The sequence below is a fragment of the Periplaneta americana genome, chromosome 7, assembly GCF_040183065.1.
Source record: "Periplaneta americana isolate PAMFEO1 chromosome 7, P.americana_PAMFEO1_priV1, whole genome shotgun sequence".
NCBI classification, from domain to species: Eukaryota; Metazoa; Arthropoda; class Insecta; order Blattodea; family Blattidae; genus Periplaneta; species Periplaneta americana.
Window position 1 is genome coordinate 75342546 of NC_091123.1, and position 26116 is coordinate 75368661.

At 37.0% G+C, this 26116-nt stretch overlaps 1 protein-coding gene across 3 annotated transcripts in view; it reads left to right on the forward strand.

The window, feature by feature from the left end:
• Positions 1-26116, forward strand: part of LOC138703205 (serine-rich adhesin for platelets) — a 1304023-nt gene that overhangs the window by 1252063 nt on the left and 25844 nt on the right. For all 3 annotated transcript variants that reach the window (XM_069830906.1, XM_069830908.1, XM_069830909.1), the window contains 3 exons: positions 11421-11840; positions 17830-18324; positions 22836-23425. In XM_069830906.1, coding sequence (XP_069687007.1) covers positions 11631-11840; positions 17830-18324; positions 22836-23425 — 1295 coding nt within the window. In that variant the 5' untranslated portion in view covers positions 11421-11630. The remainder of the gene's footprint in view (positions 1-11420; positions 11841-17829; positions 18325-22835; positions 23426-26116) is intronic.

Below are 26116 nucleotides of genomic sequence, written 5' to 3' on the forward strand. Positions count from 1 at the left end.
ACCCGAAAAACTGACTGATCCTACTAACTGACCCGAATTACTGACTGATCCGACTGACTGACCCAAATAACTGATTGACTGATCCTACTAACTGATCCGACTGACTGACCCGAATAACTGATCCGACTGACTGACCCGAATGACTGATCCGACTGACTGACCCGAACGATTAACTGATCCGATTGACTGATCCGAATGACTGATTGACTGATCCGAATAACTGACTGATCCGGCTGACTGACCCGAATGACTGATTGACTGATCCGACTGACACCAATGACTGACTGATCCGACTGAATGACCCGAACGGCTGATTGATCCGACTAACTGACCTGAGTAACTGACTGATCCGAATGACTGATTGACTGATCCGACTGACACCAATGACTGACTGATCCGACTGAATGACCCGAACGGCTGATTGACTGATCCGACTAACTGACTAATCCGAATGACTGATTGACTGACCCGACTAACTGACCCAAATAACTGATTGACTGACCCGACTAACTGACCCAAATAACTGATTGACTGATCCGACTAACTGACCTGAGTAACTGACTGATCCGAATGACTGATTGACTGGCCCGAATAACTGGCTGATCCGACTGACTGATCCGAATAAATGATTGACGGATCCGACTAACTGATTGACTGACCCGAATACTGACTGATCCGAATAACGGATTGACTGACCCGAATAACTGATTGACTGATCCGACTAACTGGCCTGAGTGACTGGCTGATCCGAATGACTGATTGACTGGCCCGACTAACTGACCCGAATAACTGATTGACTGATCCGACTAACTGACCCGAACGACTGATTGATCTACTGACTGACTGATTGATCCGACTGATTGACTGATCCGAACGACTGACTGACTCACTCACTCACAGATCCGACTGACGGAACCCGCTGACTGACTGACTGACTTACTGACTGACTGACTGACTGACTGACTGACTGACTGACTGATCCTGCTGACTGAGGAAAATCGAGACCGACTGAATGACTGTCCGACAGTCTATCCGGCTAACTCATTCACTCAAATAATTTTATTGGTGCGAAACAAATACTAGCCTTTATTAATATGTTATTGAAGAAGACTGTTGGGAAATAACTCTGCGTCTGCAATTATAATTTGAAGAATACATTAATAAAAACGTTGCAAGGGAACTGACTGTCTACGGTAAGGAAGCAGTATTACTTTTGTAATAATTTCAAAACTGTAAATACAAGTAGTACTTTACTGAACCAATTTCTGCATATCCTAAATAATTGTTTACAACTACATAATCGAGAATAATTTGTTATGCAGCTTAACCATAGACATATCTAATTCATATTATTAGGCCTATAAGAAACACGCTATAGCCGATCAGCTAGAGCGTCGGCTTTAGAAGCTGGTAACCCGGGTTCGAATATCAGCTGATCCGACTGCAATTTGTTATGGAAAAAAACTGTACTTGATAGTAACTTTTCGTGGTGTACTACTGTTTTCCCTACCGATATTCCACCATTTCGCCATTAATCATCATCATGTGGTGTTACGTAGTTCGTCTCCCATTGGTGCACCGATGACAAGGTCTACAGCTGCAAAAAGAACTGCATCTTCGGTGCGTTGCGCGAAAGGATGCTTCGTTGAATGACGCAAAGTCAAGTACCCGCATTGGAAAAAATATGTATTGTTATAAAAAGCATAATATAGCGTCAATATTCTTCAGGAAATCATGATTCTTTAAACTAAATTATACTGAACCCCAATTCTATAGTGTAAAGGTAGACTATAGCAACACCAGGCTTCGAGAAGAAGTCTGCAAGATAATCTGAGACAATTCTAGAAGTGAGACCATGCTTTATAAATTATTCTAAAAGAATTTCAGCAGTGAGAGATAAAACATGAAATTGGTAAGGTGGAGCTAGCTTCCTAAAACTGGGTTTATGAAAATAGCATGAGAGATGCCTTACACTTCGAAGGTGAAATGGTGTTTGCAGCTCCAAAATATAACTCTAAGTAACTTAACTTCAAATCGATAGACATTGTAGAGATATTTCTATTTAAATGCGCTTTTATCACGTCTGAATATGACCTTTAGAATAGCAGTATTGAATAAATGGTAAAATATATTCGTTTCTTCCCCAGTTCCTCCAGGGACTTGACGACCACAAAATGTGCTTGTGGGTTAGGAAAAGGAAGGAAACGTGACGGTTTAAGCCGCAGGCAAGGGAGTGTCGGTAAGAGGTGAATGAGGGTGCAGAAGAGGCGAGCAAACTGATTATTGGTGTTGACATTTCGAGATTGGAAAATCCGATAATACTGAATAGACGAATGCAAGGACATAGCTCACGTGTACGACTGCATGAATGAGACTGGCATTATAAGGTGACGTCAGGATCCTACCATTCAAATGGCCTAATCTTTCCTGAAAGTCATGAAGGAATAAGAGAACTCCATCTGCAGAAATTGGGAAATGGAAGACGTGTTTCTGCTATCGAGAACCTAAAATAAGTCGAATGAAGGCGCAAATAGAATAGATAAAATGTATAGGCTGTAGCATAGCTAACACGTTCAGTTGTAATTTCATTTAAAGAACGTCAAATAAGTAATTTACCAAATTCACAGTTTTAATATTATTAAAGGCTATAATATGGCATTTATTCAAGTAGCAATATTACGAGAGACATTAAATAAATTACTTTTTTGTGGGAAGTTACAGTGAATCTAAAGTAAGACTGAAAAAATATAATATTTAAACACATACAGGGCGTTAACTAATATGTTGATACCTTTGGAAAATGGCTACATTACCTAAAAAGTAGCGAAAATTTTAATGTAAATATATAATCAATTTCGCTTTGTTTTTTTTTTTAATTACAAGTAGGCCAACTTTTTATTTCATACATGTTTATTTCAACTTTATTTTTACATCTTTGTCTAAAAAAACATGCATAATTCTACATATAATGCTCAAAATGGCCACCTTGAGTTGTAAGCGCCTTATCATGGACTGTTTTACTCTATTCCATATTTCAGGAGCCTGTTGTATCTACTGATATTCTTTTTCAACACGCTATCGAAACATTTCGATGTTCTCAATAGGTCTTGAATACACAATTGTTTTAAAATGTCCACATGAGTAAAAGTCCAGTGGATTGAAATCATGGGAACGAGCACGGGACAATAATGAATAACACACACGTTAATAAATTCAAGAATACATGGTTGTTTTCGATCTCTGATAACGAATTTGAATGACGTCATGTGCGTCAGGAATCACACCGACAGCTGAAATGCGGCGAAAGGTGACAGACCAGTAGTGAGTGATTTCATAATCAGAGTGCACGGTGTATCACAGTAGCAATGACCAAGAAAATCGAGCCTTTTTGGGAGGAGTACATAACAACTCTTTCCGATGCAAAGTACAGTTACGTGAAAATCATAGGAGCTTTCAAAAAAAAAAACGTAGTTTCGTTATTTCCAAGAAAGGCATCTTGTGTGTACCTAATAAGACTGGCAAAGCTCGGATGAGATTAATTCCAGAGTGGAAAAATCAAACAAATCCACCTCCCGTCACAAGTCGCAGCACCCCACGAGATGATACAAATTAATCCCATTCGAGTTTTACCAATCTTATTAAGTACACAGAAGATGCCTTTCTTGAAAATAACGAAACTTCGTTTATTTCAGGCTTCTTTTATTTTCACTTAACTGTACCTGGTATCGAAAAGGATTGTAATGTACCTCATCCAAAAAGGCTCGATTTTCTTAGGAATTTCTGCTGTGAGTCGCCGTGCACTCTGACTATGAGATCACTCACTACAGGTCTGTCTGCCACAGTTCAGCTGTCATGTGACTCCTGACGCACATGATGTCATTCAAATTTATCAGAGATCGAAAACAACCCTGTAGCGTGAGTTGCTGTTTATTTCATTTGCCATAATTACAGTGGACATACAGTACTTTGACTCATACGATGCGTTCGAGTAAATAAACAGCCAGTTCTAATACGCGGATCTTTCGAGGTAGTTCATGGCTTCCAGTTAAAGTGATGGGTTCTTATAAATATTTCCACTGCCTGAAAGGGTTCGATTCCCGTTTCTTTCTTCTGAATTTGGAACTCCGATTCCAGTGATTATAGAAGATTCTAGTTACTATTATTTTAAAACAGAAATACATAATGGATCGAAATATTACATGAACCAGAATGTTCCACAGCTGTCTGTAGCTATAAAATCTGGAATTCTGCCGTCGATAATCATTCACGGTTCGAATCACTTAAACTTGTGACAGCTAAAGTGAAAATTAGCGACAGAAGCTGTTCCAGCAAGCAGAATACGACGACATGGTTGTCGATCTCACATTTCTTAAACAGTATAATCTGTCACAGACTGAATTCAACGTTTTTCTTGGTCTACCCAGTTATTACGATTTTAACGTAATGTCACTAGAAGTGACATATTCAAAACATCCTAAAGTAAATAAATTGTGTTAAAACTCTACGCAGTCTTTTTTTATAGGTACATTCTTATTATGCTCGTTGATTATTCTATACCAAATGAACAAAACAAATGAATTTGAGGGTTTTGAGATAACTTACGTTTTCATTCATTCACTGTTTTCTGCCAAAGAGCAAGTTCTTCATGCAAACCCAGCATTCTCCTATCATTCCTTTTACCCGTCTTTATCTTCGTTTCCGCATAAGATCCATATATCTTGATGTTGTCTGTCATCTGATATCTTCAGTCCCGAACTTTTTTTCTCGCTCACCATTCCTTCCAATGCATCCTTCAGTAGGCAATTTCTTCTCAGCCAGTGACCCAACCTATTTCTTTTTTCTTCTTGATCAGTTTCAGCATCATTCTTTCTTCACCCACTCTTTGTAGCACAACTTCATTTTTTTTTTTATTTTGTCTGTCCATTTTACACGCTCTATTCTCCTCCATATCCAGATTTCAAATGCCTCTAGTCGTTTCTTTTCACTTCGTCGTAATGTCCATTTTCTGTCCCATACTATGCCACGCTTCATACAAAGCACTTCACTAGTCTTTTCCTTAGTTCTTATTTGCAAAAGGTACGCAGAAGATGCTCCTTTTCCTATTACTCATAAAAGCTTTCTTTGCCATTTCTATCCTCCTTTTGACTTGGCAGCTCATGTTACCACTTATACTATACTCCAAGTATTTGAAGTTGTCCACTTACAAACGCGACTAGAAGAAATGTTGGAAAGCGGAATGAAAATAATCCATTATTAACATAACAGTTTAATCGCACATGTTTGACTCGAAACTATCACAGGAAGACTAAAGTTCGTAACATTCACGTGACGATGTCAGTGCATGTTATACCCACACCTGATTCCGCCTGCGAAACCATTAAATACCTCCCGCATGTATCGGCTGCTATTTGGTTATCTAAACAAAACTGAACGGCATAAGTCAAACATCCTATATTGCGTTGCTAAATTAACACCGATATGCTTGGCTATTAAAATGCGAGTGTATGTATTGTATATAAATATTGTCCAGATCTTCTTACTGTATACCCAAGGGGTGAAACCTAACCTTTTTCTTCCTATTACTACATATCACATATCCAGTAAAATATTGTATGTCGAAAATCAAATATTACTTTCGTAAATAATTATTTCCAACGCTGTTTTCCTAGTTGTAGGTATGAAATTCTAATAATAAAATAATACATTGTCAAAGGTTTTGGTAGGCTACCTATTTATTGAAATATATTTACAGCAGTATTTTACTAGGAAATGGCATATCTTTAAAACTCACAATTTCCTAGCCTTTTAATAAGGCCTAGTAATTAAATAAAGACTCCCCGGATTATTATGCACGAAAGGTAGAGATATGTTTCAAATATGCTACTTGATTGTTTATACATATATAACAGTTGCCAAAGTAGATAAAAGTTCAGTCAGGTATAAACAACTGTGGCAATTCAAGGCTGCTTGACGTTCGGGACTTCAGGAGTGATCAATCTCGACGTCTCGAAACACTCACAAGCAGTCTTTAGGTCAACGACGCGACGTATACAACATTGTCGTGCGGGTTTTCGGCTTTGCGGGCGCTATTAGTCTTGCTTTCTCGATCGTTGTTCATCTCTATTCAGTACGTAGGATTATGATTGTACCTGCTTGAGTAATATATGGTAACAGTTGGCAACATTGAAAAGACGTCATATTAGCTTCTTAGGAAATAATCTTACCTGAACCCCCTACATATGCACACGCAATACAGTTTTACGCGTGTTTACGCATAATTATACATGGCAGACTTCATTAAGAGCTTCTGTTACACTGAATGTCTTGTTCTGCTCATGACGTACTTCACAGTCACTATCATACACAAGATCCTCAGCTTATCAAATGATGATATCACAGTTTGCTTGCATAAATCGCTACAGACTGCCTCCGTGGTCTGTTAGTCAGCATGCTGGCTTCCAGGTCAGGAGGTCCTGGGTTCGATTCCCGGGCTAGGCTCTCGGTGAATTTTTCTTGAAGAAGAGGAATTCCCTGGGTGTCTAGAGTCTGGAAATTTGTATGAATGTGATTGTGAGTGTGCCGGGTTAATATAAATTAACCAATCATCACAATATAAAAATACGTCAGGACTGTCGCTGGGCAGTAACCTGAACACACGTTTCAGCGTCACATTGTTGACAAGTAACTCCATCTGTTAGCACAACCATAAAGCATCTAATAGATGCTATAGAGTTACCAACAACGAAAAAAAACGAAAAAAATAAAAAATAAATAAATCGCTACAAGCACTTTCAAGATGAATAACGTTTAGTTGTGAAGTTATAAGCTTTGGATAAACAAACCAACTTGTCTCAATGTTTCAAGCCTTTTTCATCCAGATGTTAATTCGTTCACATAGCGATCATTAATTAGTTAAAATAAAATAGTGCAATTATATATTATTGATAATTTTCAGTAATTAATACACACCTGGTTTATTGCATTCCCTCCCTTGTTTTCATTACTTAATTACTTCGCATTTGTTGTCAAGCGGCTATCACCCTATAATTATACCACAATCATCCGAACCGTCGCTCTTCACTCCACGTAATTGCTCCATCAGTGATTACTCGTTGTATAAAACTAGGTAATTACCTTGGATCATATTGTATTGAGAGATTCATTATCCATTTTACACAATCACTTGTATAACACTACGTAATATTATTTTTTTTACTTCATTTCATTACTTTTAATTGTACTTTCATCTCATGTTTCTCCGAAATCAAATTCTACTTTATTTTTAAATTTATCATTGTTCTGTATTCTCTCCGTAAATCATATTGTATCTTATTTTTAATTTAACCTTCGTGTTGTATTGTGGATCCTAGTGGTCAGCCGTAGATGTCGGCCAGATGTCCCAAATTGTGGAATTAGTAGTAACGGTTGGCACTTGCATTAGCGCGTTATATATTTTAAAACTAATCAACGCGTGTTCATCATCTGCTATCATTCATTATTTAATGTGTCCGACTTTGCACCCCCTCTTCCTGGCTCTGCTTGTGCACCACCTTCATCTTGGTTTTGGTTTTGCTGTAGAATTTTTTTGGTAACTTTCTTCGATTATTATTCTTCTTTACGGATATTTTATTGGTGTACTTATATTTTATCTCTAATTGCAAATAGACAGTATTTTGAGGTTTTGACTAATTTCTGAATTTTGTAATTTTTTGTGCAATTTTTAAGGGAACGTAGGAATTTCATCCCCAAAGCAGTTTTCTTTTTGCTTGCAGTCTGTTCTTGTTAGGGTAAAGTTGCCTATTTCCGTGATATCTCTAATCTCGCGATGCTTTTTTTTTAAATTGAACGCCAGTCAAAACTTTGTCGTTCGACCATAGCGCCAGACGTCTTTCTCGAAAGATTGCATCTTTCGCCTACTTCTGAAACATCGGTGAACTTCCTAGCAAGATACCCAACCCCGTGACATTCAGTGAAAAAAAAAAAAGTATCAAAGGAATTAGGCAACTTTACCCTACCTGGTATTTGGAACCATAAAGTAATAACATAAACTGTTAGTGTTTTATAAAAGTTTAATCTGATTTATTGCCACTCTTTCTGTAATGTTTACATTGTTTCACAAGTATCCTGAAGTGTTGCCATTTTATTATTGTCGTATGGAAATTAAACATCGCAAGCCAGGTAACTGAAATGCCTAACTCGATCTTACTTACTTACTTACTTACTTACTTACTTACTTACAATGGTTTTTAGAGAACCCGGAGGTCCATTGCCGCCTTCACATAAGTCCGCCATCGGTCCCTATCCTGAACAAAATTAATCCAGTCTCTACCATCATATCCCACCTTCCTCAAATCGATTTTAATATTATCCTCCCATCTACGTCTCGGCCTCCCCAAAAGGTATTTTTCTCTCCGGTCTCCCAACTAACACTCTATATGCATTTCTGGATTCGCCCATAAGTGCTACCTCCCTTGCCCATCTCAAACGTCTGGATTTAATGTTCCTAATCATGTCAGGTGGAGAATAAAATGCGTGAAGTTCTGCGTTGTGTAACTTTCTCCATTCTCCTGTAACTTCATCCCTCTTAACCCCAAATATTTTCCTAAGAACCTTATTCTCAAATACCCTTAGCCTCTGTTCCTCTCTCAAAGTGAGAGTCCAAGTTTCATAACCATACAGAACAACCGGTAATATAAGTGTTTCTTGAATTCTAACTTTCAGCTTTTTTGAAAGTAGACTGGATGAAAAAAGCTTCTCAACTGAATGATAATAGGCATTTCCCATATTTATTTTGCGTTTAATTTCCTTCCGAGTGCCATTTATATTTGTTACTATTGCTCCAAGATATTTGAATTTTTCCGCCTTTTCAAACGATAAATTTCCAGTTTTTATATTTCCATTTCGTATTATGTTCTGGTCTTTAACTCGATCTACCTATTTATTTTCTAACAGCACTTTATCAAATGTTTTGTTTTTATACAAGCCTTGACTTCGATTTAACGTAAATATTTTAAATTGATATCGTTGACATTAATTACTTAATTTTAAAATGTATGTTTTCACTTTTTCATTTCTTGCTCTTATCACTACACAGATATATTTCACATAATTTTTTGTAGTAATTACTTGAATTGTGTCTCCATTACATTCTTTTGCTCTTTTTATTAAAGTGAAGCTTCTTTAGACAGGGTACGAGGCGAACGCTGTGAAACAAAATTCAGTGACGGACGCTTCAAGTAGACTTTGTTGTTGCTGCTACGGGAGTGTGTACGTTATTACTCGACCAAGGCGAGTGGAGCCACGGGCGTAATGTGAACTATCGCAATGCGGTATCACGAACTCAGCAGCAGTAGAGCCACGGCTCCGGGCTGCAGGACTCCACTGGCCTTGGTCGAGTAATACTATGTTATCGTGTAAATAAAGTTGTCGGTGTTTGCGGTTTTCGACCAATTTACACATTATTCACAACTTAGTAGGAGTGGTTCTGCCACCATGAAGTGCATCTTCTGTATAGTGTTGTAACGTTATAAAGTCTATACCAGTGAATAAAATTACATTGTCTAGAAACCCCTGGAGTGACAGTATATCACAATTGCACAATTCTGGAGACGAACTAATGTTCTTACTTCTCATAGGAATGAAATCTCACGAAACAAATTCATTGTCTGTAAATACGTCAGCAATTGGGGAAATTTTTCGATTTGAATGTATTATGGAAACATGACAGATAGCATTAATCACTCTTATATATATGATACATTCCGTCCAACCAGCTTTGTTCAAATCATAATAATTCTTCCATCGCAGTTTGCTGGCATATACAATTCAAAGTGCAGCGCTACTGTAAGAAGACTTGGATAAAATTCTAGTGATATTTAGTGGAGATTTTAATGTGAATTATATTTCAAACAAAACACAGCAACTGATATGATTTCAATAGGAATTCACTTTGACGATGAATAATCCACCCAATGAATCAACAAAACCTGAGACAATTATTTTAGATATCATTTAAACCAATTTTTTTTTTTTTCAGTATTCTTATATGGCAAGCCTATAATGCTTTCCCGAAAACTTTACTTCGATGAACTTGGGATTTTTGTCACTTCAGGTCATCTTTAAATTGAAGACCTGAATTGACAAACCTCCCAAGCCCATCGAAGTAAAGTTTTCAGGAGAATATAAAAACTATATAGGCTTGCCATATAAGAGTATTGAAATACTTGTAAATATGTGTATGACTATAAAATCACAAGCTTAGAGTCGGACTTGGAATATTCCTTTTTACAGATGGTAGCCTATGCAAAACATAACATGCTCGTAGATTAAGAAAAAAGTCAATTCGGTAAATATTAGACTATGGATGTTTGTCAATTCAGGTTTTCAATTGTGAAGAGTACTGAGTTTAAAAAGTGTTAAATTAAACATGAACATCAACATGAATATCGTACTCGAAGACAAAAGTATACTTTCCCATTAATTGAGCCTAAATGTCATACAAGTGGAGCACTTAAACATGGTGCCAGTTTCGGCCCAACACTTTATAATAAAATTACAAACCATTTTCCAAATTTGAAATATTTTAAAATTGAACCTTTTAAAAAAGAAATTTATAAAATTATTGGTGATGTATAATATTAACAAATGTGTGTATTTTTTTACCTTTTATTTCTGTCGACTATATTAATGATTTTATTGAACTGGCTTCTGTCTGATTATCAATTTATATTAAATGTGTTTTTTCTCTCTTTCTCTCTCTCTCTCTCTCTCTCTCTTTTTTTTTTTTTTTTTTTTTGCTCTTGTGTGTTATTTATCGGTTTGAATTAACTTAATTACTGTATTTAGTAAACTGCCTATGTAAATTTTATGTAATATTATTGGCTAAAATCACACCGTACACGAGCCTGGCTCTTATGGTAGTGGCTAGAAACATTTTTGTTTTATAAATTTAATTTTTACTCACTTTGCTAGCTAAACAAATAAATAAAATACAGAAAAAAAAACTCAATTTATCGTCTCTCATTTCACGAACATTAAAAAAAGACTGTTCTTCATTGGTTTTACATAATTTTCACTTACGTCATTTCATATTTTAATACAAATTCTTTGTTTTCTTACAAGCTTTCATAATTTGCGTTCAAGTTTTGTAGAATATCACTTTTTAATTTTGACGAGAGTTGCATTCTATCTACTTTATAAAATGCTTTTAATTTGGTCAACAAATTCGTTAAGTTCTGGATTATAACCTTTTCATTATCTATTAGTCATTTAACATAAACATATTATGTGTACATGATAATTCTGATTGAATCCATTCTGCTCTTCATTTATATTAATCTCAGTTTATGTATTTTGGTCTAAGAGTCAACATTTTAGGGTAAATAATCGAATAATTAATTCCTGGTAATTTTTTGTTTCAGGTTACGATGTCAACTCCAGTGTGGCAACGTTGGTAAATATGAATTAAAATGGAACTCCTGTCTATGCAATGACAGCAGTGGATGCGTTTGTCGGAGTGTGATCTGCAGGTGTTTCAAAAAGAACAATAAGTGACTAATCCCAAAATGTGAATATCGATTTTAAGTTTAAATTCTGAAGGGGAAATTATAGAATAAAATAAAGACTTCCTAATGTTTGGGATCAAATTTCGGTCGTGGATGGAAACGCACATCGTGCGACCGCGGAAGAAACAGCAACAACAGCGCTGCAAGGAGGGGAATGTCAGCAAGAGCAAGTCAAGCGGAAAGGTCGTGCCAGAGCGACCATTGTTGGACTCCGCGGGGAATTCTCCTACGAGCCCCCTCATAGCTAAGAAGGATGAGCCTCAGAAAAACCAACACGTAAGTTAATTCCATGTGACTGTGTGGGAAGGGAGTGTGAAATGGATGAATTCTTGTCATGAAAGAATGCACCTGTCAATCATATCTCAAAGATCGGATTGGAAAGCAAATGCTTGTGGCTTAGGGTTTGAGGGGTGTCTGTTAGAATCTGCTGGAGAACTCTCAGAGCACTTCGCTTCAATATGTCTCCTTATGATTTCCTCTTTATATTTCGCACTGTGTTATTTATTTTTTGATTTCCTCTTTTCTTTCTTGATGCGATTTTGTACCATGTGACACAGAAGCTCCTGGTTTGTGCCAACAATAATTTTATTTTATCTCCTCTGGATGCATTACTACTATAGGTCTAGACATCGAACGTGCTATTCTCTTCTGAGCGTTCTCAAACACGGATAAACGACCTGCTCTCACTCATGTCTTAGTAGATCAGACGGTTCCTAACTATGCATAATGCACGTTCCAGACTTTGAAAAATTATTATTTTTATGACTATTTTATTTTACTGTAATTTAAAATCTAATTCTACATATCCCATGAAAGGAATTCTAGATTTCAAATAATTCAAGAAGTTGACTCATTCTAAAATCTCTTCTGTTAAAGAAATTTTGCTCCATATAGCGTATAGAGCTCAACTTTGATTTCCATTATTTGATTTTTTTGTACACATGTTAAGATTATTATTTTTGCTTTTTTCCTGAGTCCGTAAGCTGTTTTATGTAAAACATCATCTGCCCTGAACGCAAGTAATATACAGGGTGATTCACGGTGATTTACCGTCCCTTACGGAGCTTATTTTCGAAGACATCCTGAGGAAAAATGTCATACAAACATTTGTCCTAATCTCAATATCGATCGTCTAGTTCAAAAGTGCGACAACTCAAAAAAACAAGTTTTGAGATATCTTCAGTTGAAAGTTTCAAATAAATCACTTAGAAAGGAACGGAGTTCTGGTTCATAACCACGACAATTAGAAATGAGTCAGTATTCAGGACGAGTTTATCACTATCTTTCAGTTCATTATTAATACATTTTGAAATGTACGAATAATGAATTAGTAAAGTCCATAGTTATAATTATTTCTAAAGCAGTTTATTTTTTTTTTCTTTTTGGTTGTAAATATGACTTATCTCAATACTGAATCGGAAAGAGCTCCGAAAGGGGCTTTCAGTAGTATAAATAACTAAAAAGAATGGCAATTTTTGAGTTGTCGCACTTATGAACCGGACGATCGATATTTTCTGAGTTACACTAATTTGAAATTGTTTGTAAAATACCATTATTCTTGAGTTTTAAGGGTAAAAGAATATTACAGATAAAGAATGAACTATTCAGGAGTGTCATTTCTTTAATTAGCTAGTATTCTGAAGCTAAAAATGTGTTGTGAATTCCATAGTTACTTCGTACAGAATTTTTTTTTTTCAATTTTTAACTACAAAATTACATTTTCTTATGCATTTATCACAACAATTGTTACAAATCACTTCACTCTTGTAAATTCTTCAAGACTGTACATTAGGATGCATAAATTATACTGTAAAGAATCGAGTTCCTAAAGTCGTATGATTTGTAACTATTTTAGTAATAAGTGCGTAAGAATGCTGTCATTTTTTGTTAAAAAATAAAAAAACAGAATCTGTACAAAGCAACTGACAACACATTTTTAGCTTCAGAACACTAGCCAATTAAAGAAATGATACTTCTGAATAGTTCATTTTTCTTGTAATATTCTTTTACCCTTAAAACTAAAGAAAAAAAGTATTTTACAAAAAACTTCAAATTAGTGTAACTTTGAAAATATTGAGATTAGGACAAATGTTTATACGACATTTTTTGCTTAGAATGTCTTCGGAAATAAGTTCCCTAAGTGAATCACCTTGTATGCCTATAGTTCATTTTAGAATGTCTTGTAGTAAAATTAATATTAAGATTTTTCTGTCACTGTTTTGTGACTCTGTCTCTGCATGTAACTTTCATTATCATTTACTTTGAAGGTTTAGGAATGTTGACGCGTTCCCTTCTCATCGAGCGTTGTGACCCAATACTAGATATTGTCAGCAAGGTATAATGTCGCCGTGTGAGACAACAGAGCACAAACATAAGACAAAGGACACATTTCCCTGCGAAGGGGAGATAAATACAGTCAACTCCTGATATAGTGAACCTCTGCGGACTTGCATATTTCGTTCACTATATCCGAGGTTCACTAAATCCGAAGTCTCTCTCAACTAACCTTAAATGAGAGGAATGAATGAAATTGTGAACAAGAAAATAAAATACTATACAGTAATTAAAATATTTTCATTTTTGTGGAATCGATTGCACTGTATACTGTTACTAACAGTTGACTTACTTAAACTATGCTATTGACCCACGTCTGCTTGCGAAAAATTACGTTCAGTGTCACTTATAATATTCGCTTTATCTTCCATAGAAAACACTTTACGCTTGACATTTTTATACAGTATATTCACTGTTCCAACACTAGAAATGCGTACTCAGCCTTGGAATTTCCTGGGTCACTTAATGGAACCTGGGAAGGGGTTGATGGAGTTTGAAATCCATTGGAATCTTACCTTCATTTATGCTCTGGACGTAATGTGTATCCCCTTTTAATAAAAGAAGGCAATTTCATTTTCCTTTGCTCGATGCTATCCGTCATAATGAAAATGTTTCTGAGGACAAAAGGCAATCCTGTGACTAGAGGATTAGAAATATCAATAGAGTAGTGTACCTGAGAACAGAATGGCAACCCTTCGACAGTGCAGTGAGGCAAGGTCATCACGCGTTGACTGGATTTACACTACAGATCATTGCCTAGGAATCACTAATCCTACCTTTGTCTAATGGAGTAAGACACTTAGAATGTTGTTCTCACTACATTCTTTCAATTTTATACACGAAGGCCTGACTCCAAATAAGAATTTGTCAGGATACAACTCTTGCAACTTCAATTTTTAAGTTTCACTATAACCAAAGCGAGGGTTCACTATAAACGGAAATATTAATGCACTTTTTCATGTATGCGGGTCGGGACCAACGATTTAGGTTCACTGTAGCCGAATGTTCACTATAACCGAGTTCACTATATCCAGAGTTGACTGTATTCACTTCTCTGGAGAGACTTGAAGTCGTGTCTGCTGTATTTGCAACCAATAACACTACGATTCGAGCCACAGTGGCGGAATTAGATATCAACATAACATTCTTAATCTATTTCTTTATCTATGCATCTTGCCACCATTATCGAAAGCAGCTTCATTGTTACCAAGTCCTTTCAAAGCTATAGAAGAACTCCTTATCTGGACTAAAATACAGTATATTTCTGTTTCCGTCTTTCGTACTTTCTCCCTCCTTTACTTTTCCTGTCTTTCTTTCTTCCATTTTGTCGTTATTTAGTATCCCTGGCACTTAATGTTCTCCTCTCCAATAGGCAGAGGACCGACAATGGGTTGCCTTGGGATTGAATGGATTTTAATGCCACAGGCCACAAAATCCTCAGCTCTCGACACACTGAGGTGTTCCCAGCCTTCTCACTGTGACTGAACGCATCGCCGAGCTCTGAAGTTCTTTCAGTAGCGTACCCTGAATTAATCCTGAAATAAAGCTCCGCAAAGCTAGAATAGCTTGAATCTGAGATTAGGGACATGAGTCCAAGCTAAGTGATTAAAATGCCCGGTAAGACAGAGATTACCCAACTCTCGCCTACTTTATGTACAAAGAAATGGGACATCGTTAATTAACCCTTTCATTGCACTCATCGGCTTGCAGGGAGGCGTGTGAATGTGCTGCCTCAGCATGCAGTTCGGTACCAGGGGTCGGTCCATGAAAGACACTGCGAGATTCGTAATTGACTAAAGTATGGTGAGACGAATTTTTTCAGCCTTCTAGTTTCATTCTACCTTCATTACGTCACCTCACTGGAGTAGGGTTGTGTATACCGGCTGAACAGTTGCCATGTTATTAATTTTGGTGGACAATTCCTTTAGTAAAGAACAACAAGAAATCTAGTATCATTTTGCTGTGTTTCCGATAGTTTTTCAGGAATAATTACAAATTTAAACACGTGAATTGTGCCATGGTGCAAAGGTGTAATCGGTGGTCAAATGCAGAATAGTTTTATGTTCTGGTGAACAACCCCTTCACCGGACGTGTTTTGAGTAGGGGAGTGGGAAGTCATTGCCCTGCAGTTTGCTTTTAATGTAAAAAAAATACAGATGGTATACAGTATTGTTTAATTGTTCTGTTTAAACGTGTAGAGAGAAGCTGTAAGCAGTATTTTACTTTAACCAATTAGAAATAGTTGCCTCCCACTTCAATTTTTGAAGTAGTTAACCAGTATTCTTACATAAGAGAAAATAAATTTTCAAATCTCTCTTTAAGCGCAATTTTTTGTTCTCTCCTCCATCGCTTTAACGCACACGCGAGCTGTAATACGTATGTTTTGAGTCCAAGTAGTATTTTTTTATTCCGGTATCATGGTTCCATACAGTTTAAAATTGCACAGAGGAACGAAAATTTACCTTTAGTCGGATCAAATTTCTGGAAATTTAAAGGATAATACTAAAATTCTTTCAATCACTTATTATCAGAATTCACTGCTCTCTTAAATTGACTGAGGATGTAGGGAATTTAGTCAATGGTTTTCTTAAAATGCCTTACATTTTTTTTTCTCGAAACGTAAGTAAAAACGAGCAAAATTGTATTCAGTTTTTCTTTTTCAAATATTTAAATAATAAACCCCCTGAAATTAATGGTATGACTTACGGTTCACTTTACATACACAGTATGAATTGACTGTTTGTGGACCGGACTCTGTACAGATCCATGCACCTGGAACACATTGGCTCATTACGCTTCCTATATACTCGTATACGGTGATTCCAAGCCCGACTAGTGGCATTCATTAATCCAATGCTGGATTTTTGTAAAAAAAAAAAAAATTGCCTGCGTCACCTGAAGACATTTAACACATACTTCTATCTAGAGTTACATCTTTAGAAATCGTAGGACTTTTGTGAAAACTTTATGCATCATCTGAAGAGACTTGACACATCCTTTAGAGCTACAATTATATAGATAGTATGTCTTTTTAGTGAAAACTTCATGTTTCATCTGAGGAGACTTAACACATTCTGTACAGTTACAGTTCTACAGATTGTAGGGCTTTTTAGTGAAAATTTCATGTTTCATCTGAGGAGACTTAACATATCCTTTACAGCTACAGTTCTACAGAGGAGACTTAACACATCCTTTACAGCTATAGTTCTACAGATTGTAGGGTTGTTTAGTGAAAACTTCATGTTTCATCGGAGGAGACTTAACACATCCTTCACAGCTACAGCTCTACAGATTGTAGGTTCTTTAGTGAAAATTTCATGTTTTATCTGAGGAGACTTAGCACATCCTTTACAGCTGCAGTTCTATAGATTGTAGGACTTTTTGGTGAAAACCTCATGTTTAATCTGAGGAGACTTAATACATTCCTTAGAGCTAGCTACAGTTCTATAGATTGTAAGACTCTTAGTGAAAACTTCATGTTTCATCTGAGGAGATGTAACACATCATTTACAGCTACAGTTCTACAAATTGTAGGCTCTTTAGTAAAAACTTCATGTATCCTCTGAAGAGATTTAATGTAGACGTGGTAGGACTCTTTTGTGTAAATTAACATATTGTCTGAGGAGATTTAACACATTTTTCTAGAGCTAAAGCTCTATAAATTATGGGACTATTTTGTGAAATTATATATTATGTCTGAGAAAATGTAACCACATCATTCTAGAGTCCTGGAAGGAGCAAGTTATTTATTTTTTTGAAGGATTATACATTGTTTTAATTTTATATGAAAAGTTCTGGTAGTTCATTGTGACGAAACCAAGAACTACAATGTTGGATGGAGAGGAAATTCCCTAAAAGTACTTCTGAAGTTACGTTATTGTAGCATGTGAATTTTTAATGAGATTTCAGTAAGGATTTTTATGAATTGCAGGTGTTGCGATGCGGACTCATATATTCCGAAGAGATCCAGCACACAGCTGGTGGAGTTTCGACGTGCAGTAAAGCTATGGAAACAATCGCTTTGCCTTCCAACCATCACCATCACCACCACCATCACCACCACCACGGGTACATGGGCAACAACCTGTCTTCTCCAGAGTCAGCCTACTCCACGGGCTACTCCACCGACGGCACCTCACCTGGAGCGTCTTTCCCGCCGGAGTATTACATCAACATACGCACCGGAACTCATTACTTCCATTCCTCCACCACCACCCCCACGGCGCCCTGCAGCCTGGTGCCCGTGGGTCACGACCCACACCTCAACCTGCCGCACAGACATCTGGTCAGTGCTCACGGCAGGGAGGAGGCGTCCAAGAGCAGGTCCTCCAGGGACGTGAGAAACGGCTGCGTGGTTGAGGTGGAGATCCTCAATCCCAGAGAAGGGTTTGATGGCCGCCACATTACACACACATCCACACCAAAGGTAAGGAATCTTGTCCTGGAGCAGGAGTATGCTTTCTGGATATACATTCAGGATCTGAGGTAGGATGTGCTGCACCATCCCTGATTTTCCTGTATTGTGCCCAATTTCAATTATGGCTCCCAGTTTTAGACTGAATTCGCTTTCGTACTTCACAAATAATTTTGGGACGAGTTCGTAATAACGTACCGTTCAATAACACAGGGTTATTCAAAAGTTACGAAAGATTTGATAGTCCTCTAACGTTGTTAGAAAGTAAGTTTATATACAGAACAAATAACACTCTACAAAAACATCTCAACACACAAACAAAACAAACAAACAAATACAACCACACAGGCGTATACAAACTCAAATGTAACACCTGCAACAACTTCTACATAGGACAGACAGGCAGATCATTTCAAACACGTTACAAAGAACACATCACAGCCATAACAAAATTACAAAACACCCCCACATATCAGAACACATCACAAATGCCAACCACACCTACAGAGACATCAACACAGACATGGAAATACTGCACATCCAACCAAAAAGCCAGAAACTCAACACACTAGAACAATATGAAATATACAGACACACGAAAACATACCCCAACGATATTCTCAACACACAACTCAATTTCAAAACACATACACTCTTTGACTCTACACTACGAACGTACTCACACAGGAAACAAGAGGCACCAAGACCAACAACGACCAGTTCCGAAGATGACCGAAAATAGGTCGAAACATGTTAACAAGGTACGTTAAAATTTAACACAAGAAAGTTCTTATCATACATATTCCGAAAAAATTGAAACTTTGACATCCAGACGCACACGGCAATGACGTCTGATTTGCGTTATTTCATGATCAAATAAAACTGAGAGATAGAATAACATTTGCGAATATACACGCAGCACATATTAATTACAAATGTATCACAATTCATACACTACATTTTCACAATAATTCCACTCAAAAAAATTTCACACAAAATTGTCCGCTAACATATCTCAGTAGTTGTTTCTGTGTCCGACAGGTAAATCGCAGTGCTACCAATATGGTTACAGATTTTTCCTTCTACCATCGTCAGTAAACAGTTTCTGATGTACTCCCCCTCTCTTTGTGATTAACTGTTATTGTAGATGGTTTGAGGAACATGATTTGATTTTCAATTATACTAACTTTCTTCCTAATCAATTCGGCAGTTTCCTTTTCAAACAATAATTTTAACTGGATTAGTTCTTGTTGCGAATGTGCAGAGACAAGAGGTTTCCTTCTTTTAGGTCTACTATTACTTTCACGCAATAGCTTCCTGGGTCTTCCTAGAGATGAAGTGGAAGTAGTAGATACAGCTTCTGTTTTTCTAGCGAATATTGCATCATATACCTATTTAGAAAATTATTATTTTTTCAACCAGTCAGAATACTTAATAGGAAATTCGTCTTTGCTTCTGTGAATCTGCTTTCATTAACGGCTGAAAGTATCTACAAAATCCTTTAGATCCCTTTCTAAACATTTCTTTATACCTTCAGAACATTCCTGTAGGACAAGTTATCTGGTTAAGGTTTTTCCCCGAATTTTTCTCTCAACCCATTAGGAACAAATGCTGGACCCTGGACTCATTTCGCTTCATTATCACCAGACTGCGGTCTAGGGTCACCGATTCGCGAGACTGAAGTTTGGAACGCACGGAGTATACGTGACATCATAATCAATGGGGTGTGATCCCACTGTGAGAGTAGCCTACAGTTGGTTTCGTAAGAAATTATATTACCCCCTTTCTCATTCTGCTTGGCGTGGGTCCTTGCAATCACCATATGTACTTGAGATCCTGTGACTGAACAAGTATATTTTATTTCTTTTCATTTATTTATTTGATTATTTATCCATTCATATTTGTGTTAGTCTTAATTCCGTTGTTTTATAATTCACACCACTGAGTAATATGTCGAAAATTAAGAGCACGAACTTATAGAGAAGTTCGGAAAGGAATAGTTTCTTATTAAAAGAAAAAAAACACTGGCTTTTGCAAATTGTTAAAAAAGTATAAGGACAGATAAAACTCGATTCTTTCAAAAGCAGTGTCATAACAAAAGATACATGAAAAACATTTAATTATGCAGTCAAAACTGGCTTTCAATATCAAAATCAGACATAGAACATAAAAAAGAATTTCATCGAGATTTGTGTATACTGTAATGTTAGTGGGGTTTACATGCCAACATCCCTTTCAACAGTATTTCAAAGTGTTTCTTGAAAAAAGTTATTTTGAGTGAAAGTAGGAGGTACTTTTCTTTTGATACGTTGCGAATGTACCTTGAAATCCGGTGCGTTGAATTGCGAATAAATGTATTTTATGTAAGTACTGTATTTTTTTTCTGCTCACACACAAATGATTATATTGCTAAAATTTGTACAGTATAATGTAAACTGAAACATATAATGTTAGGCAATTATTTTTTACTAGAAATGGACTGTATTACATTTGTAACGTGAACATTTATTTTGCGTCCTACTGTGACTGAATGTTTACATGTTGAGGCAAGTAGTAACTGCACTTTCAATCTCCCATTCCCCTCGATCTACACAACACAATGACCCGTGCATTCGTAACTTCATGCGTTCTGGTACTCTGGGCCGCAATCTGATTATCACCTTCATCTTACTCAGACGCAGTTAATAAAGAGTCTTTGAAGAAAGATATACAACATAGTAAAGCTATGCACCTATCGATTTCAGGGAAGTTCTTCAAAAGATAGTCAGTGTCATCCAAATGTTCTCGGTGATGACACTACGGCGTCTTCTGAGTTTCTTATCTGTAACACTTCGTATATCCCAGAATTTATACACAAGTTCTTTGATCGATGAAAGATTAGGAATGCTAACACTAGAGAATGTTTCCTCGTATCGTCTTCGAACTTGATGGGCCGAATTTCTTAACACACGAACACTTGCTGCGCATTACTATGTTTGTGCCATTTCAAGTTAAAATTATAATTTCGAACAGACAAAAGTACAACTAGCGACGTCTTGGGTTTAAATCAGACTCAGATAGCCTTGACTTTCACCAAGAATGCGAATTGATTTTCCCGTACACTAAATAATCGCTTAACAATTGCAATTTTTACATGTTCTGATAAGGATGAAATTCACTCAGTACCGGTATATGATTTGCGTCTCTGTTCACTTGCAACATTGAATATCAAAATAAGAAAAAAGGAAGAAATTTCACAAGAGTGTGGCTGTATCTGTACTTTTTGTAAGAACTAAACATGGGTGCTAACGTTCAAAAGAAAGTCCGCCGAGTTAGCTCTGTGGTAGCGGATCTGCCGCCAGACTAACCGGCCCAGGTTCGATTCCCGGCGGTTTCAGATGTTTTCATGTAAAATTTCTACCTCGGGACTGGGAGAGATGGCGGTGCACAACTTCTAATCACCAAATTGTGCACCAATATACCTGGGTTAAATCCCAAATCTCTCCGCAGTGCATATGAAAAGAAGGCATAATTTTGTCACTGTTGATGATGATTCGTCTGTCGGAAGTTCGTCTGGGAGACGTTACGTCTAGCGGCCTCCTTGGTGCTATTCGACAGTAGTAGATTACGTGCCGGCACCGGGTTTCCCCTTCAACCTTCCTCATCTTCATCATCATCTTCACCCATTCTCTACACTACACTTACAAGAACACTTACACAAAAAGAAAAAATTGCTCCCACCACCAACTAACTTTAACTTCTGCAAATTTTAAGACATTTAGCAGTCAAACTGTAAAGAAAGTAGTACATAACAACAATTTAACCTAGAGTAGACATCTCCAAAGTAGCAAAATATCAAACATTTATTTTCAGCTCGATTTTTTTCTATTCTCAAAATTTTGCCGCTCTGAGCCCGGGCTCATGTGACCCATGCGTCAATACGGGTCTGCATATTGCATGCATACAGGTTGTTTTCTCTCAGCCTAGTACACGACACAACTCTTAAGATACACACCATTTACAGCGTGGTATGCCGAAGTGGTGTACAAATTGAAAATGAGTCACGGTTCTGCCATCTAGCCGCAATATCCGGAACCTAAATCACGCAAGTGAAATAGGTGGGCATTAGATACACACATAAGTTCAAAAGAAATCCAGAATATAATGTAAATTCCTGAATTTGATTTTCTAAGAAAATAAAAATTGTACAATGTTACATTTTGTAAACAATATTCGAACAGAATTGAATAAACGAGATTGCCTGCACTAGAATTTCGATATTACAGTAATATAGATCAATAGAAACCAGAGAGAGATATAGGAAGACCAAGAAAGTGATGAAAGAATTTCCTGTGAATTCAGTACAGTTAGTTTACCTAAGCTGTGAAATATTTAAGACACTTTGTCATATTAAACTGATAAAATGTAGAACAGTTTGAGGGATATACGAAAACACAGTTTAGGTGTGTCTATTGACGTCATTAAAAATTAATCTTTATTCATGTTAAAAATTGAGTTTCCAAGTGTGTCTTAAATGTTGACAGGTACTGCCAGCTCCAGAGCCAGCCAGCAGGTCTCAAGCATCGCACTCCCACAGTCACAGGAGAACGGAATCTTGCGACGAGAGCCGTAGATATCCTGCAGCCATCAGGACTAGCTTTGCTCAGCTGGACGACGCAACGAGCATCACTCCACCTCCATCGGCAGGACCTGGGACATCTCTTACCGTAAACCCAATCACCAACAGCATAATAAACCCGACGTCTTCACCTCAGAGTGTCGCTCAACTTACAGCTTCACCGCGTCAGCGCAACCGCATCAGGACGAACCCCTGGCTCCCCTCCAGCACTCCTTCCAACTCTTCAGCTATCAGTACTAACAGCTCCACATCGAGCAGCAACAATGCTGCCAACTTCAAGACGAGGGCTGTTCCTGAGATAGGAGAATCTTCTACCAATATTAGCTCTTGCTCGTCTGGTACCGGGTGCAAACACACCCAGACGATGCAAGGAGAGTCATCTTCCTCGTATGGTAGTGGAAGCGATGTAACATTACCCAGGAAACAACCGCTTCAGCAGCAAACCATGGCCAAAGATGGTGAACACATTTCAGAAGAAAATGTGAGGAGCAGCCCGTAAGTATCTGCTAACGATTTTCATTGAGGATCAGTATACAGTATGTTATTATATATTTTCAGCTATACCGGTACTCTATAGTTAGATACACAATACAACAACGCATTTGCCTCGTTGGAATGTGTCCATTTAAGAAGAAAAAGAAGAAGAAGAAGAAGAAGAGGTTGTGTTATTTATGTTTACACAAGTTACAAAACCATTGAAACAGTGTGTTAAATTGAATAATTTATTCAAAATTTTCAAGTCTGCTTCACAGGGAGCTTTACCTGAAAGCTAAGTTTGCATAATATTTACGTTACTATAGGTACGTTAACAGAAAATCACAATTTCAAGTCACACAGAGTTTGTGTGCACTCGATGTGGGTTTCTGGCATCTCGTCAGCCCAGTTGAGGTGTGTGGATATAAGAGGAAAAATTGAGACTGTTTCGGGTGGAGTTCCTGCGTAGCTCAGTCGGTAGAGCGCTGGTGCGTTCAGCCAGAGGTCCCGGGATCGATAACCAGTCTCGGAATAATTTTTCCCTTAAAATTATTCAAGTCTGCTTCACAGGGAACTTTACCTGAAAGCTAGGTTTGCATTGTGTGTTAAATTATTAAACAAGTGACGAGAAACACGTTCAATTCTCGATAAGAAGAAACGTTGTCCGACCTGTAAACACAACTTGTACGACTTCTTCAGTAGGTAAGTTACAACGAGGAAAATGTGTTTTAGTTATGCATCAAACTATGGTTGAAAATACGTATTCTCAATACAGCACTAAGCTAAGAAAGGGGAGAAAAAAAATTAAAACAAATTTTACCTACAGACAACCTGTAGCTTATGCTCTTGCTGATTTCTTTATGATGTGGAATGTGTTATATTCTGTAAGGTTTAACTATTAACTTTTGAATAGTGCCAGGTTCAGTGAATTGATGCTTAATAGAAAATGTGCCTCGCACTGGAACCTTCATATTTAAGTATGAACCAAAATTTCAAAATGACAAGATAACAAGTTATTAGAGTAAGTTAACGCAGTTTAAATTATTTCATATTGTAACAATTAATTGTTCTTCAACACACATGGTTTATATAGCCTACAGAGTAGAAGTAAAATAATCCTGCAGATTGAAAGGGATGGTAGGATATACTTAAAAGAATAGAAAACATATATTTCGTTTTGTGATTAAATGCACGGTTAATTTGAAAATTAAGTCTGCATTCTGGCAACATCGCCACTATCATAGTCGTCTTTCTTCCCGTAATAAAGATGTAAGAGGTCAACGACTTAGGTCTGTCTCTGTACGCGAGTCTCCCTTTCTCGCTACGACATTGCAATCTGCTCGCATTGTTCAGTGCCTTGAAATTAGTGGTTTTTAAATTAAATTTACACGAAAGCCGTTCACGCTATTGAAATATGCCAGAGGGATAATGATTATTTATTTGATTTTCTGTCGATATGGAGAAAAATCACGATTCTACTCGTAATAGTTACCGAATAAGAGGGTGTTAAACATTTGGGTGGGAGGGGAACAATTTTTTTTTTCGGAGAACACTATGAACTTTCCACCAATATGATATTACACTTATCTGTTACATACAACATGAGCTATTTACTCTGAAAATCTGCAGGGTTATTTCACTTCCATCCTGTACAGGCCTACAAATATGCAGAGCAGTCCTATGCAGACCGGTCCCAGGCAGTCTTGTTCCATTGTTTTGTACTGTATGACTGTAGTGGGAGCACCCATTCCGAGGAAACTAAGCGACATTTTTGTCGACAGTATCGATCCTCAGTAACATTTGAACCCGTCTTTCGATCTCACAGATTAAAATGTTATGTTGTTGCATTTATTGTTCATGCTGATGGTTCAGTATTCTCAAAAACATCGTGTGTTCATTTATAATATCAATAAAAATGTAGGATTCAGAGCTGCACTCGGGCATTTGTTCGATTTCCGCTTGGGCTTTCCTCAATTAAGTCGAATGTCAGGTAATCTTTGGCGAATCCTCGACCAAAATACCATCCCACTATCACCAATTCCATCGACGCTAAATAACCTAGTAGTTAATACAGCGTCGTTAAATAGCAAACTAAAAAAATTGTGCCAAACAAAATTTAGGAGAAAATTCCAGTGTTTCAGTGTTTCACAAATTTACTGTTCAGCAACTCGTTAAGAAATTGTTTACCGGTACTTAATAAAATGAAATTATAAATTTGTGAATAGAATGAGTAAATAAATAAGTGTATTTTTTTTTCAGTTCTGAACTGGAAATGTGCATATTGAATATTTTACAATCTCCGTTTCTTTTCAAGATTTCGCTGATCATTCAAATTTCTGTTTATTAAAATTATGAACTAACCTGTTCGTCCCTTGCATATGACCAATGAGGGAAGTGGGGAAAAAACCAGAGGCAGTATGCTACTCCAAGATTTTCCCCTGGCATATCTCGATTAAAAAAAGGCATTGCCTACCTCCTTCCTTATAACATACATATACATGATGTATGCAATAAATTATTTCGTGCAGTCAGTAACGCGAATCTTTGAAGCTTACGCAACACATTACATTTTTTAATAAAATAATTTCAAGTTACTTCACTTAATTGCTAGTGGGGGGGGGGGGGAATGGTCTAAAGAATAGCCGATTATTTTGCAATGTCCATTGAGACTTATCATTTAAAATAATATTAAAGCTTCAAAGTGCCTTACTT